General features: G+C 39.4%; 1 protein-coding gene across 2 annotated transcripts in view; it reads right to left on the bottom strand.

Annotated features, from left to right (window-relative positions):
* Positions 1–3,044: 3,044 nt before the first annotated feature.
* Positions 3,045–14,036, bottom strand: part of TNS4 (tensin 4) — a 40,224-nt gene continuing 29,232 nt past the window's right edge. For both annotated transcript variants that reach the window (XM_087713496.1, XM_087713498.1), the window contains exons 10-13: positions 9,379–9,547; positions 7,616–7,684; positions 4,511–4,537; positions 3,045–3,774 (exon numbers count right to left, since the gene is read on the bottom strand). In XM_087713496.1, the coding sequence (XP_087569622.1) occupies positions 3,645–3,774; positions 4,511–4,537; positions 7,616–7,684; positions 9,379–9,547 (395 nt within the window). In that variant the 3' untranslated portion in view covers positions 3,045–3,644. The remainder of the gene's footprint in view (positions 3,775–4,510; positions 4,538–7,615; positions 7,685–9,378; positions 9,548–14,036) is intronic.

Here is a 14,036-nt window from a genome sequence, read left to right on the forward strand (position 1 = left end):
TTACAGCTGAGAAAAAGGAGCACAAGATGATCAATGAAAAGTTGTCTCTTCCTAAAGAAGTTACTGCAGTATTTCAGCATGCAGTGATGTTCAGAAGAAGTCCTCCATACCAATCTCAGGCATACCCAGTGGTGGGTTCCTACCGATTTGGACTGAACCGGTAGTGGTTTGGCAGCTTGGGTCGCTGGAACAGGCAGCGATCAGGCCTGCCACCCACCCTGAACCGCTTCCCCGGTTTGGGGGCGTGGCAGGCCTGGGTTGCTGCTGGTTCTATAGTGCCGCCTTCTTGTTTTTCAGTTCTGTGCATGGATAGAACAATTTTAATTGCACTGCACATGCGCAGTAGTGCTTGCTGGAACCCACTTCTGGGTATACAGTATATGGAAAGAGGCTCTCCTTCCTCCAATTCTCCTAGGTAGACCATGATATTTTGTTGCCTCTAACAATGTGAACTGAGCATAAAAATAAATGAGCTGGGAGCCATCAAAACTACTGTTCTTTGCATGAAAAGAGTCCTCTAAAGACTCTTCAGAGCAGCCATGGAGGGCATTTGCATACTGGTGGTCATGGAATAAAAAGTTAATATGGCAGGTGCGTGATCAGACATTAATCTAAACTGAGCTGAACATAGTTCATTGAAGCCATCACGCCTGATGCAAAGCCATAATATGGTTTCCTTGCATTTGTAAATATATTTTCATTAACTCAATGAAGCAACAGATTTCAGATCAATGTAATTAATAAGCTCTGAGCCTTGATGGTGCAGTGGTTAGAATGCAGTACAGCAGGCTACTTCTGCTGCCAGCTGGCTGGCTGCAGTTCGGCAGTCCTATTCTCATTGTAGGCTCAGCCTTCCATCCTTTCGAAGTCTGTAAAATGAGGACCCAGATTGTTGAGGGCTAAAGGCTGACTCTGTAAACTACCTAGAGGGCTGTAAAGCATTGTGAAGTAGTTTAGAAGTCTAAGTATTGTAAAAAAGATGTTGAGACTTTAGAAAAAGTGCAAAGAAGAGCAACTAAGATGATTAAAGGCCTGGAGACAAATGAAGAATGATTGCAGGATTTGGGTTTGGCTAGTCTAAAGAAAAGAAGGGCTAGGGGGGATATGATAGTAATGTTCTAGTATTTAAGAGGTTGCCACAAAGAGGAGGTTAACTTATTTTCCAAAGCACTAGGGGGGAAGGACAAAAAACTACCATAATCAAGGATTTCCTTAATTCCTGGAATTAAGGAAAAACTTCCTAACATTGAAAACAATTAACCTGGGGAAGAGCTTGCCTTTATAAGTTGTGGTTCTTCATCATTGGATGTTTTTAGGAAGAGACTGAACAGCCACTTATCTGAAATGTTGTAGCACTTCCTGCTTGACTTGGATTAGAAGCCCTCCAAGGTCCCTTACAGTTCTATTCTGATCAATAGGTATGACTTAGCTTAAATAGAAAGCATATGATAGTTTGCCAGTTGGCCACAACCATTGAAGCAAACTTCGGTGAACAAATCACTTTCCTGTGTCAGTAATTTTGGGTTAGGTGTAGACCATCTTCCACATTGTTTCCACATTTCAAATATGACACCCAACTCAAAAAGATTGCTTGCCCCTGACTTAATGCCAGGTGAGAACCCACTCACAAAAGTTTCTGAATTATGCTTGCTGTTTGTGTGATTTGTGAACTCTGCCACTTGTGGGTTATTGAGCAAACCCTATTTAAGCAAGATATGGAGGACTGGATTTCAGTGACAGAAAGTCACAATCTTATTGAGTGTTGAAAAAAGCTTTTTAAGGACAAGAACAGTTTGACAGTAAAAAGAAGTAGGTATCCATTCATTGGAGGCTAGATAGCTTTCTGTTTGGGATCTTTTAATTTTAGTTCCTTCACTAATCAAGATGGCCTCTTGCACCATTATGAAGTGATGCCATAGAACTGTGTGAGTATAGTCAGCTCTTTATTTAAATAATTCATACACATGTATTAGCTTAAGACTTAAAAAGTGTTCCCAGCCCAATAAATGTTGTTTTTAATATTATGTTTTCTTGCATGAGAAAACAATTCAATGTAAATGAAATAAGTGCAGTGGTATATAGGTGATTATCTCTCTACAGTGAAAATAATTGGCTTATCCACTTTCATTCTGAGAGCCTTCCTCTCCTCCTCCTCTTCTTATCCTACACCAGCTTTCCTTTCAAGGACACAAGCCAAAATCAGGTCTGTTGGGCACGTGGAAAGACTGTCTAACAGCATGGAGGGAGAACAATTTGGTGTACCTGAGAAAATGCCATTGATCTGACAGTCATGGATGGAAGCAATGAAGTATACTCCATCCAAAATATGGTTCAGCAGTTAAAATGACCAAGGGAAACCAAGAAACATAATTGTATTAATTAATTATTTTCATAATGCTCTAGGATGTAATGAAAAATGTTATCTCAGGGAGCGAGGTAGACTTGAAGCAGCATTCAATCAAGGCTCTGAACTGGTGTTCTCATGTCTCTTGAATTTACGGTACAATCAAAGAGAATTTGCACCTATATGTGTCACATTCACAGCTCAAACTACCCATGTTATCATTCTCTGTCCAGCAGCTTTCATGGTATATCTATGCCTGATGTGAATCAATTATAGCAAGTTCCATGCAGGATGGAAAGAAGTGATAAACTCTTACATTCACGGTTTTCTTAATGCTTAAGAATTGTTCTTTCATTGCATCCCATGTCCTTATAATTCTTTGCTGCATTATTGAGGCCGATGGCCATGCAAAAGGGTTTATATGTGAAAACTCCAAAGACTGAAGCAATAAGAAAAGGCTGAGTATTTTTGTGTAATGATGGAAATAACTTTCTGACAACAAAAAAACAACAACAAAAATGATTTTGAAACCCTGGGTATTTAAAACCTCCTTATAAAGTTAGGAAAAGTAAGCTTGAAGAGTTGTTTCATTCATTAATGATGAAGTCACAGTAAGTATTGCTATGACAGACTCCTGTTTTGGATTTTTTAAGGGTAAAATTGCATGTGTATTACATTTCAATTTCATTTCAGCACGAAGTAGGTTGCAAATTTAGTTTATTGGACTTCCCCACTGGCCGTTACAATAAATGAAGAAGTGAAACATAATATACCGTATATCAAAAAGGCATTGAAATGGTGTCAATAATCTATTACATTACTATTAGCACTCTTATTCCCAGTACTTGAGTTGTTAAATAAAAAAGCAACACCAATTGTAAAAAGTATCTTTTCCAATAAGATAGATAGGTTTATGAGAAAACAGAAGGTCAGAAAATACAATGCTAGTCTATCTGCAGATAGGATAGAATAATTCTTCTGGTTCTCTGTTAAACCATTCCCATAAAGTCCTCTCATTTCTCATTACAACAATTCTATTGTAACGGAGGGAACAGATATTAAATCAACAGATATTGATTTTTTCAGATTGATCAATCCCCAGCCAGTGATTGTTTTTTTTGGGGGGGGGGGTCTGGAGATTACGAAGGTTGATACCAACAATCTTAAGTAGTATCCTATTGATAAAAACCAATCTGCAGCCTCAAAACACAATACAGCAGCTTGAAGAGGTAACATCGTTTGGCACACTGCACAAGGCAAAGAATTTGCTAGAAACAGACATTTCAGTACTGTGGCGGCCTTAGACATCAAGGAGAAGTTTCTGGATGAAATCAACTATGTGAGAAGCGGGATGCACAGCATCATATTCTGCAAAGAGGTGGCAAATATTCTCGGAATCAGCTGGGCTCTTGGAAACAACACCAAAGATCCTATGGTGGAAGATGGACAGGAAGCAGTGGTTGAAATAACAGATTTACCACTTTTTATAGTCATGACTAATGATGATGAAACGGCTTTGACAAGAGTGTGGAGAAGGTTTTATATTGCACTACTTTTCTTTTACATCATGCATTTTGCTTCTGGTATTTCACAGGAGGGGCAGGATGCTATGAAAAGCATTTTAATCCTTTGTTCAAATAGCATCTGGTCTGGTCTTGAAATTTTTAAGGAATAGGAAGAGGCAATACCCAAACTGACTCACTGATCCTATGCACTCAATTTTCTTTTCCTTTCATTGATTTATTATGTAAGCCGTTTAAGAAGCAGCAGAGTGCAACAATAAAGATTAAAGCTTAGATCCAAAATTAATTAAGAGCGTAAGTACAAAATAGGACATGAGCTGTAATGTTAATCAAGTATGTACAAGCAACTCCTTTGAAATTAATGGAATTTATATTTAAGTAGTAAACATTATTAGAATCTAGATGTTGGTTCAACAAGGAGACATTTATACAACTTCAATGCCTTTAAACTCTATTTGTATAACTGTTTTTTTTCCCTTTTTAACCTTTACTTGGCCAATAGCTTAAAAAGCTCCCTGACTAATATCTTATACAGGAAAGACCCTTATACAGGAAAGACCCTTACATCTACAATACATACTGTATGAAAAGGGGATGGGCTTTGATTATACAGTCTTTGATTCATGCCATCCATATAACTTACCTTGAAGTTTTGGAAAACTTTTGCCACCTTAAAAGCAAAAAGAGATATTAGATTTAATAAACATGAACTCACACCATTTTCTTAATGTAACTTCAAATAAATAACTAAATTCATACAAGAAGAAATGGCTTAGCTTCTGTTGCTGAAGCCTGGTGAAAAGAAATGGAATGAAGAGAAACATAAGTGATAGTCCCAGGTTTTGAACTTTAAAAAAAATTATACGTTCTTACTGAGACAATTCTGTTCTGTACATTTTGACCTTTTCCCTGCAATTTTGATGTTAAATTACAATAAAAAAAATCAACGTGTTCAGAATAGCTTTTTAACCCCTCTCAACATTCAAGATTTTTTTTCTGTAACTCCAACAGAATTCTACCCAAGAACAACCCCACATTTCCTACCCTAAATATATGTGTGTGTGTGTGTGTGTGTGTGTGTGTGTGTGTGTGTGTGTGTGGCTGTGTATGTGTATGCATGGATGCATGGATGCATGGATGCATGGATGCATGCATGCATGCATGCATGCATGCATGCATGCATCCATCCATCCATCCATCCATCCATCCATCCATCCATCCATCCATCCATCCATCCATCCATCCATCCATCCATCCATCCATCTATCTATCTATCTATCTATCTATCTATCTATCTATCTATCTATAGTTTAAAATTAAATAAAAATGGAAAAAATAACAAAAAGAGAAGCTGGTTTAGATAGTGATTTAAGATTCATTCATATAAGCCTCTTCAAGCTGTAATTGATACCATGGGTTCAGTCAGTTATTGAAGAATGCAGATAATATTATTACCAAATCATTGAAACTATTTTCCTTTTAAAGGGCTTAATTTAAATATACTATTTTGGATGATCTGTATCTCATAGCAATAGCAGTAGACTTATATACCGCTTCATAGGGCTTTCAGCCCTCTCTAAGCGGTTTACAGAGAGTCAGCATATTGCCCCCAACAATCTGGGTCCTCATTTTACCCACCTCGGAAGGATGGAAGGCTGAGTCAACCCTGAGCCGGTGAGATTTGAACCGCTGAACTGCTGATCTAGCAGTAGCCTGCAGTGCTGCATTTAACCACTGCGCCACCTCGGCTCATACAGGCAATGTTGCCCACTATTGCCATCTTGGCGATAAAATGTAGCTACTAATATTTGAACAGAAGTGCTATAATGTCATTGCTATTGCTTTTTGCTTCCCCATCATTCTGCTGTGATCCATTCCAACTTCAATTAAGTTTCATGCTTTGATCCATGCCACTACTATAGCTCTCCCCCCCAAAAAAACAGTGAATAACATCTATTACATTTCTCTTGCTTCCAGAAAGTAGATCTAAATGCACCAAGTATTTGCAATTATATTTCATTATTACTCAGACACTTTTGTTTTTATCATGTGACAAGCGCCAGAGATTTGCTATAGAAAAAATTGTGCAATAAAAATAAATTCTATATTTTCTTAAACTTGTATAAGAGCAAACATTTCAGCAGTGCTTAAAAAAAATCTTTTAAAGCTACACCATCACAACAAATTCTTGAATTCCAGACATGCCACCAAGACCTCAGCTCTGTTGTTATGTTGACAAAACAATTCATTGGGAACTATTTCCAGGTGCAGGCAAATGATAAAGTGGGTTGCTGGGAAATAGTTCCACTTAAAGATAACAGATAGTATCATTACCCCTCCAAAGACCATATATGTGGGAAGAAAGGAAGTAACTTTGATAAAATATTTTGAATACATTAATAAAACAAATATTTTGGGGAAATAAATCATGGGAGGACCTGAAGATTCTTCAACATTCTGAAGCTTTTGAACTACTCCAAAATCCGTATCTTTACTGCCGTTAGCTGGGTTCAGCAATTGAATTAAACACTGGATTGGCTGCGGTATATTTGAAGCCCCCATAAAACAAGTCATTTTTTTCTAAAAAAAGTATTCAGGTTCTGTGGAGTTTGTTGTTCGCCTGTATTTATATTATCTGAGAAAACTATGTTTATTGCTGACTGGAACCCCTTATAGTTTGGGGGGGGGGTTGCATGAAACAGAAAAAAAGGCTTATGGTTTATGGCTTTAAGTATTAGAAAAAGATAATATAAAAAACTTTTTTAAAAAAAATAATCATGGAGTAAAAGTTAATTGTACTTATATTTGTTGCAAAGAAAATTTGAAGCTACTACTTTCGATTTCTTTTTGCTTATACATTTTATTTTTTGCCTCTTTTCCCTTTTTTAGTATTTCTTGCTTAAAAACTCTTAATAAAAATTATAAACAAATAGATATTTGAATAATAAAAGTTATACAAAATTACAGGTAGTCCTCAACTTACAACAGTTTATTTAGTGACCATTGAAAGTTACAACAGCACTGAAAAAAAGTGACTTACGGCCATTTTTTACAGTTACAACCTTTTGCATCATCCCACGATGTGATCAAAATTCAGATGCTAGGCAACTGGTTCATATTTATGACTGTTGCCTAGTCCCCTTTTCATCACATTTTGTGACCTTCTGACCAGCAAAGTCAACGGGGAAGTCAGATCACTTAACATTTATCAACTGCAGTGATTCACTTAATAACTGTGGCAAAAAGGTTATAAAGTGAAGCAAAACCCACTCAACATGTGTCTCACTTAACAACATCAATTTTGGGCTCTGTTATAGTTGTATATTTCAGTATTCGTTAGAACTTTTGATTCCCTTGACATCTTAATCCCTGGATATTAGCCATATGAGGAGAAGGCTTTTCAAGGGAATGATAAATTAGCAGTTTGGCAGCTTCTCAAGATTGAAAACATTTTGATTTTTTTTTGCGTACAATTTAATAAATGCATATAACATGAAATAAGGACATGAATGGACTCTATTATGCAATCCATTTTATAATTTCCCTTGTGGTGGATGATTTTTTTTTTTTACAAGGGCTTGCTACAGCTCAGGATATTGCAATGATTAAATAACATTCTTTCTTTCTTGTCCCTAGTTTTTCTTCTGTATAACATCTTGAAATTTCTTTGAAAATATATCTTAAAATGGCCTGAAAATCAATCTAGCCTTCAACACTTGCTGTAAGATTTAAGCTGAAGAGTACTCACTTTCGATTTTCAGGATCCAGGTCACAAAAACTGATGGTAGCCAATGGATAGTGCCTTCTGAAGAAGATCCTGTAGGAAAGGTGTGTTTGTGTGTGAAGAAAGCAATGAAGAGATTCAAATAGAGAACACATTTGTATTGCCACTAGCGAGAGCTATCATTCCATCTTATTGTGAAATGACCCCAGTCAATGAGATGACCACTAAATATTATATTGGATGCATATTTTAAAAAATGCAATTAGTCAAGAAGATAAGGAAAAATACATGTTGAAAATGATAAATCAATGAATGAATTCAATAAAAACAATTCTTAACCCTACTTCAATGATCCCACTTATATTTAATTTGTAAAATATGTGTAGTAATCCAGGTATGGGTTTATATGACAGCAGTCTTAATTGTTGTAATTTAGCTCCAGTAAAATCATTGTGAAATAACTGGGCTTTAACATCAACTATCTTAGTCTAGCTTTAAAATAAAGGAGATTAAGTTGTTCAAAGTGTTTATTATTTCACAGGAATGTTTTTTCAGACCGGGCTGGATCTAGTGTGAATGATTCATTATTGAATTCATTGAAATACAGTAAACAGTTCATTATTTATATATGACTAATTGTCTTATTGATTTCAATGGAAATAAAACATGACTGATCTCTTTATTCAAGACTGTAGTCTATATAAGTTAAACCAAACCCCAAATGCCATAATAGCATGACACATAAAGTTGATCACTGATTCAGGCAGACGTTGTGTTCAAACATAGTGCCAAGCCAAAAAATTTAAGTTATGAATTGCTAAATAATTCATAGTGGCCTATTTCATATACAATGTGAAAACAGATAATGGCTGGGCTCACATTCTGTACTAAAACCAAAGTAAACAAATCACATTTGGGTTAATGTGGTGTGTGAACCAATCCCCCAAACCTGTATTTATATTGGTGATAGGAGCGGGAGTTATAAGGGAGCAGCTTTCCACCAAATGTTTTGGATGCAACGGACCAACCTGGCCACTTCACAGGGAAAATACACAAAAATAAAGGAAAAGGTAAAGATTTCCCCTGCCCAGTTGTGTTTTACTCTAGGGCAAGGGTTGGCAATCTTAAACACTCAAAGAGCCACAAAGGTCCTAACCAGAAGCCCTCTGTTCAATTCTAAAGCCGACTGGAAGTCTGGTTTCACTACATAGAGTCTCCTCCTAGTGTGGTGTCCTTTTCCCTCTACCTGTCCTAACCAAAAGCCCTATCAATTGTGGATCTGACTGGTGACAGGGAGCACAGCAGGAATGAAAGAGCCACATGTGGCTCCAGAGCCACAGGTTGCTGACCCCTGCTCTAAGGTCTGGTGCTCATCTTTGTTTCTTAGCTGAGGGAGCCAGTGTTGTTTGTAGACATTTCCGTGGTCATGTGGCCACCACAATTTTACATCAAGGCATACAGAACAATGTTACGTTCCCACCAAAGTGGTGCCTATTTATCTACTTGCATTTGCATGCTTTTGAAATGCTAGATGGGCAGAAGATGGGATAAGTAACTGGAGCTCACCCTATTGCATGGTCCTCAGGTCTCAAACCCAGGCTGTTAGTTTGCCAGCTGACAAGCTGAAGGTCTTTAATATCTGAGCCACTGCACCCCCATACAAAAGTATATCTATTTTTTTCGCATAAATTTTGAAAAAAATACACCATCTTTTCCATTTGAAGATTTTTTCCCTGATAGGGATGGCTACAGAAAATGGCTCCCCACCCTCAGGACATCTTTCTTACTTTCTCTGGATGTCAGTCAAAGTTACTCCTAATGTAGTAACTTTGAAGTGGACAATGGTGGGCGTAGGCAGCATCTCTTGTTCAAAAGTGGAAGATACAGCTTTTTGAACTGCAGCTTTGCCAGTGAGGGTTTCCATAGTCACCGAGTGCAGATACAGGAGATTACATACTATAAGGCAAAAAAAGAAAAAAAAAGTTATTCCTGGTGGCTATCATTGAGAGATTAAAAACCATGAAACACTTTCAAAAAATATGGAAGGAAACTAAGTGTTCTGCCTCGGGCATTATAGGCTTGCTCGGGATATGCAATTAACTCCATGCTTAGGAATCTCTTTCAGACCAAGTTTATTATCAGGCATTCTTAATAGCAAAATTTACAGTTCAGTGTTAAGATACTTCTGACTTTCCGTAATCTGTCCCATCCCGTGGTGTATAAAGATGATGATTTCACTCCCATGCTGAGCGGAGATACAAAAACTGCTATTCCAGGTAACAAAAGCATTTAAACTGATCGGCTATAAACTTGCATGCAGGCAGAATCCTCCAGTGGCCAATCAGAAACAGAGATGTGATCACATGTTATGGAACTACATTTCCCATAGTGTAGTTTCTTAAAGAAGACAGTTCTTAATTTCTATACTAGCTATATACTGCTGGGACAGCACACTCCCCATCTGGAATTATAAATTCCACTATCAACTAACTTTTAACTAAAGGGAAACAAAGGCATGGCATAAAACATTACAAACTTGACTATCTAATTAACTAAGCAGAGGCATAATATCAACTTGCAAACCTAGCTAACTAATTAGCTGAGTTACACAAAGGCATAATATCTAACAGTACAAACAATGATGTAAGCACACAGCATGCAAAGCTTGAGTTTCAATCTTCTAGTTCAGTCTTCCGTAGCAGCAGTACTAGGTCAGTGATTGGTCAGGTGTAGAGTTTCTTGGTGGAAGTCTGCTGGTCGCGACCTGATTCCAGCGGATTCACAACTTGAACTTCCATCTGGTGAACTAGTCTATTATTAGTGGGTAGGACTTGACGCACAAGTCATATTGGCCACAAATTCCGAAGTGCGTTCTTGTCTCTTAGCAAGACAAGGTCTCCTTCTTCGAGGTTGGGTTCTTTGCACTGCCACATGTGGTGATCTTGGAGGGTAAGTATTCCTGCTCCCAGCACTTCCAGAATGTGTTGGCAAGCAGTTGAACTTGTCTCCATTGTTGTTTATATACTGTATGTCCTTAGGAACGAAGTTCCCTGCTGGTGGTTGCCAGTCGCCTGTCTTCTGGGTCAGCAAGGTGGCTGGGGTGAGGATAGTTGGGTTTTTAAGATCTGTAAAAACTGGACCCAAAGGTCAGGAGTTGATAATAGCTGCTACCTCTGCCATGAGGGGAGTGTGGATCTCATGTGTCAGTGTAGGTGCCTTTGTCAACATGAAGTCTAAGATTCTGTGGGCTATGCCTATCAATTGCTCCCATACTCCTCCCATATGGGATGCATGGGGAGGGTTGAATGTCCATACACAGTCACGGGCCTTCAAGTAGCCCTCGATTGCTGGGTCTAGGTGATAGATTCCACCTATCTTCAATTCCTTGCAAGCTCCCATGAAGTTTGTGCCGTGGTCAGATCTAAACACCTTGACCTCTGCCAGAAACTGCCTTAGGGCATTGATGAAGCAGGAACTGTCCATGGATTCAATGACTTCGATGTGGACGGTTCGAATGCCGAGACAGGTGAAAAGTACAGCCCAGAGTTTGCTGTTAGCTTGCCCACCTCTGGTCCTTTGGGCAGACATGGACCAGGGGCCAAAAACATCTAAACCTACATTGGTGAAAGAAGGTTCAGTGCTAAGACGTTTGGGTGGCAGGGCAGCCATCACTGGCATGGTGTCGCACCTCGTTGCTTACGACAGTGCAGGCACTTGTGTAAGACAGTGGTGACTAGCCTCTTGGCACCTACAATCCAGATTCCGGCAGCCCTAATGGCTCCTTCTGTGAAGTATCTGCCTTGATGTTGGACATTTTCATGATGGTCCTGGACCAACAGGTTTGTCTCAAGTTAGGGGGCAGGAAGGATGATAGGATGCTTGTGATTTGAAGTTATTTCAGCCTTATCTAAATATCCTCCTACCTGCAGTAAGCCGTGGCAGTCAAGAAATAGACTCAGTTTTAGAAGTGAGCTGAATTTTGGAAGGGCTTTCATAGCCTGTAGGCACTCAAATTCTGCTGGATACGCATCTCATTGCACACTCTGCAGAATGGCTCTCTCCGCTTGGGTACGGTGGGCTGGGGAGCCCACCTTGTGATGCAGAAAATGAACGATCACTGCCACCTCTGATATGAGAAGTCTCCATCTGGAGAAGCGTTCAAAGCGAGCTATGGCAAAGGAATGGTTAAGGATCAGGTTTTTGTCTCCTTTATCACTGTCAACAAACTTGTGGACCAAGACAGTAGGCTTCATGTCCTGTCTGGGAGACTTGTCGGGAACCTCTGGTCGTACTTTGGCGTCACTATCTGGGTCTTGAAGCTCGTATTGTTCTGATCTCTGCGACATCAGGATGTTTGGGCAAGCCAGGAACTCTGGGCCCTTCCACCAGGTTGATTCTGCCAACTGAGATGCAAGAATAGAGAGCATGGCGTGGTCTGCTGGGTCCTGATCTGTCTGTACATATCACCGTTGCTGTGAGTTTGAGGATTTTCTGATCCTGTCTACTCTATTACTGACATAGACGGAGAAGCGTCTGCTTCAATTGTGGATGTAGCCCAGCACCACCTCTGTGTAGAAGGTGGTGGCTTGCAGCTCAAGGTCCATTGTCTTTGTTATCAGGTCTATGAGCTCCACGGCCAGTACGGCACTGCAAAGTTCCGATCTTGGCAAGGTGTGACCTTGTTTTGGTGTTAGTTTCATCTTTCTCATGACGAAACCACCGTGAACATCATTCTCCCCGCCGTAGACCCTGATGCATCCTACGGCTGCTATTGCCTTTGTTGACACATCTGAGAAGATATGCAGTTCTTTCTTCTGACTGCGATCATCTGGTAGGTTGTCCCACTTTATTATTGGTGGCAGTGTGGAACTGTGCACTTCCATCTAACATTTCTATGCAGAGTCCATAGACTTTCCTCCCCACTGTGCGCTGGGACCCAGTGCATGATGATATCGTGAATTCCGTCTCTTTGCTTTGGATGTCAAAGAGATCAAAGAATGCTGACCTTGCCAGCGATTTATTTCTTTGTGTGTCTAGGATTACGTACATCTTCACAGCTTCTTCTGGGCGTGTAGCAGGATAGACTTTGTCTAGGCAGATTTGGTGGCATGTGCGAGGTGATGGATAACCACCACATACCGAGGTGCATCTGACACTTACATCTGTGGTAGCTTCTGGGTGTGCTTCGGCATCATGTGGAATCTCCTTGTTTGGAGGAGGGTCAGCAGTCAGACATTGCATCGTCTCAGAATTTGGATGTAGGGCGCCTGGATATCTGTCATTCTTGCAAAAGTGACATTACACCTTGGCTGTACATGTTTTGGCTATGTGTTCTGTAAAATCACAACACTTATAGCAGACTTTGTACTGCCTAATTAGAGCTTTCCTTTCCTTCACGGGCTTCTTTCCAAATTCTCTGCAGTTCAAAGAGTGGGAAGACTTGTGGAGTGGACAGAATGGGTCTTTGCTTGTTGTTGGGGGTTTAATTGGAACTGTCCTTGATGGTTGCACACAGTGGTGGGATTCAAATAATTTAACAACCAGTTCTCTGCCCTAATGACCAGCAGGGTAGGCGGGGTCAGTGGTCATGTGACTGGGTGGGCATGGCCAACTCAACGGCACTCAGATCGATGGGCGTTTTGTCTTAGCTGTGACAATATAATAAGACTTAACCAGAAAGGCAGTTTCTGTAATCAGGGTAATAAAGATTAGGCTAGAAGAAACACCAGAATGTTTCTTTTCTGCCTTGCTTACAGGATTAGCCCTGTAAAGTGTAAAAAAACAAAAGGAGATTTCTTCTAAGAACTGGTTCTCCGGACTGCTTAGAAAGTTAACAACCAGTTCTCCCGAATAGGTGCGATCTGACTGAATCCCACTACTGGTTGCACATCTAAGTTGTTCCTGGTGGAGTTGGAGACTTGTGTTTTGTGTACAGCCTAAAAGGCTTTTTCTCTTGTGTTTTGCACGGACATTAACAAAAGTCTATTTCTACACTAAGATTGCATAGTATATTTAAAAAATACAACAAAACTTGTGAAAAAGCTGAAGGCAGGCTGGAGATTTGTTTGTTTAATCAAACAAATTCCCATTTTGCCAGGTCATATTGGAAAGAATGAAGCTTTATTTGGAACTGTAATTATGATAGCTTTTAAAAAAATATCCCAAATCATTTTTTTTTAACTAAGGAGAGAAACTATTGGGCTTCAATGGGCTAATCAAGAAGGAACTTGATATGTGCTTCAGAAGGGAGTGGACTGTTGATTAACATTCTTTATGATCATATCTTGATATTTTTGGCTACTCATAAAAATTTTGCTGCATAATCTTACACAGATGAAGTAGTGAAAGCACCCCATTTGTATTTGCCTCTGCCATTGTTGTAAGGTTTTTGATTTCTGGCACCTTAAAAGTCGGGAAGTTAGCAATGGCTACAAGATCTTGAGCT

This window comes from Thamnophis sirtalis, unplaced genomic scaffold, assembly GCF_051295495.1.
Source record: "Thamnophis sirtalis isolate CommonGarterSnake01/CBP01778 unplaced genomic scaffold, rThaSir2_p1.2 scaffold_4, whole genome shotgun sequence".
Classification (NCBI taxonomy): domain Eukaryota; kingdom Metazoa; phylum Chordata; class Lepidosauria; order Squamata; family Natricidae; genus Thamnophis; species Thamnophis sirtalis.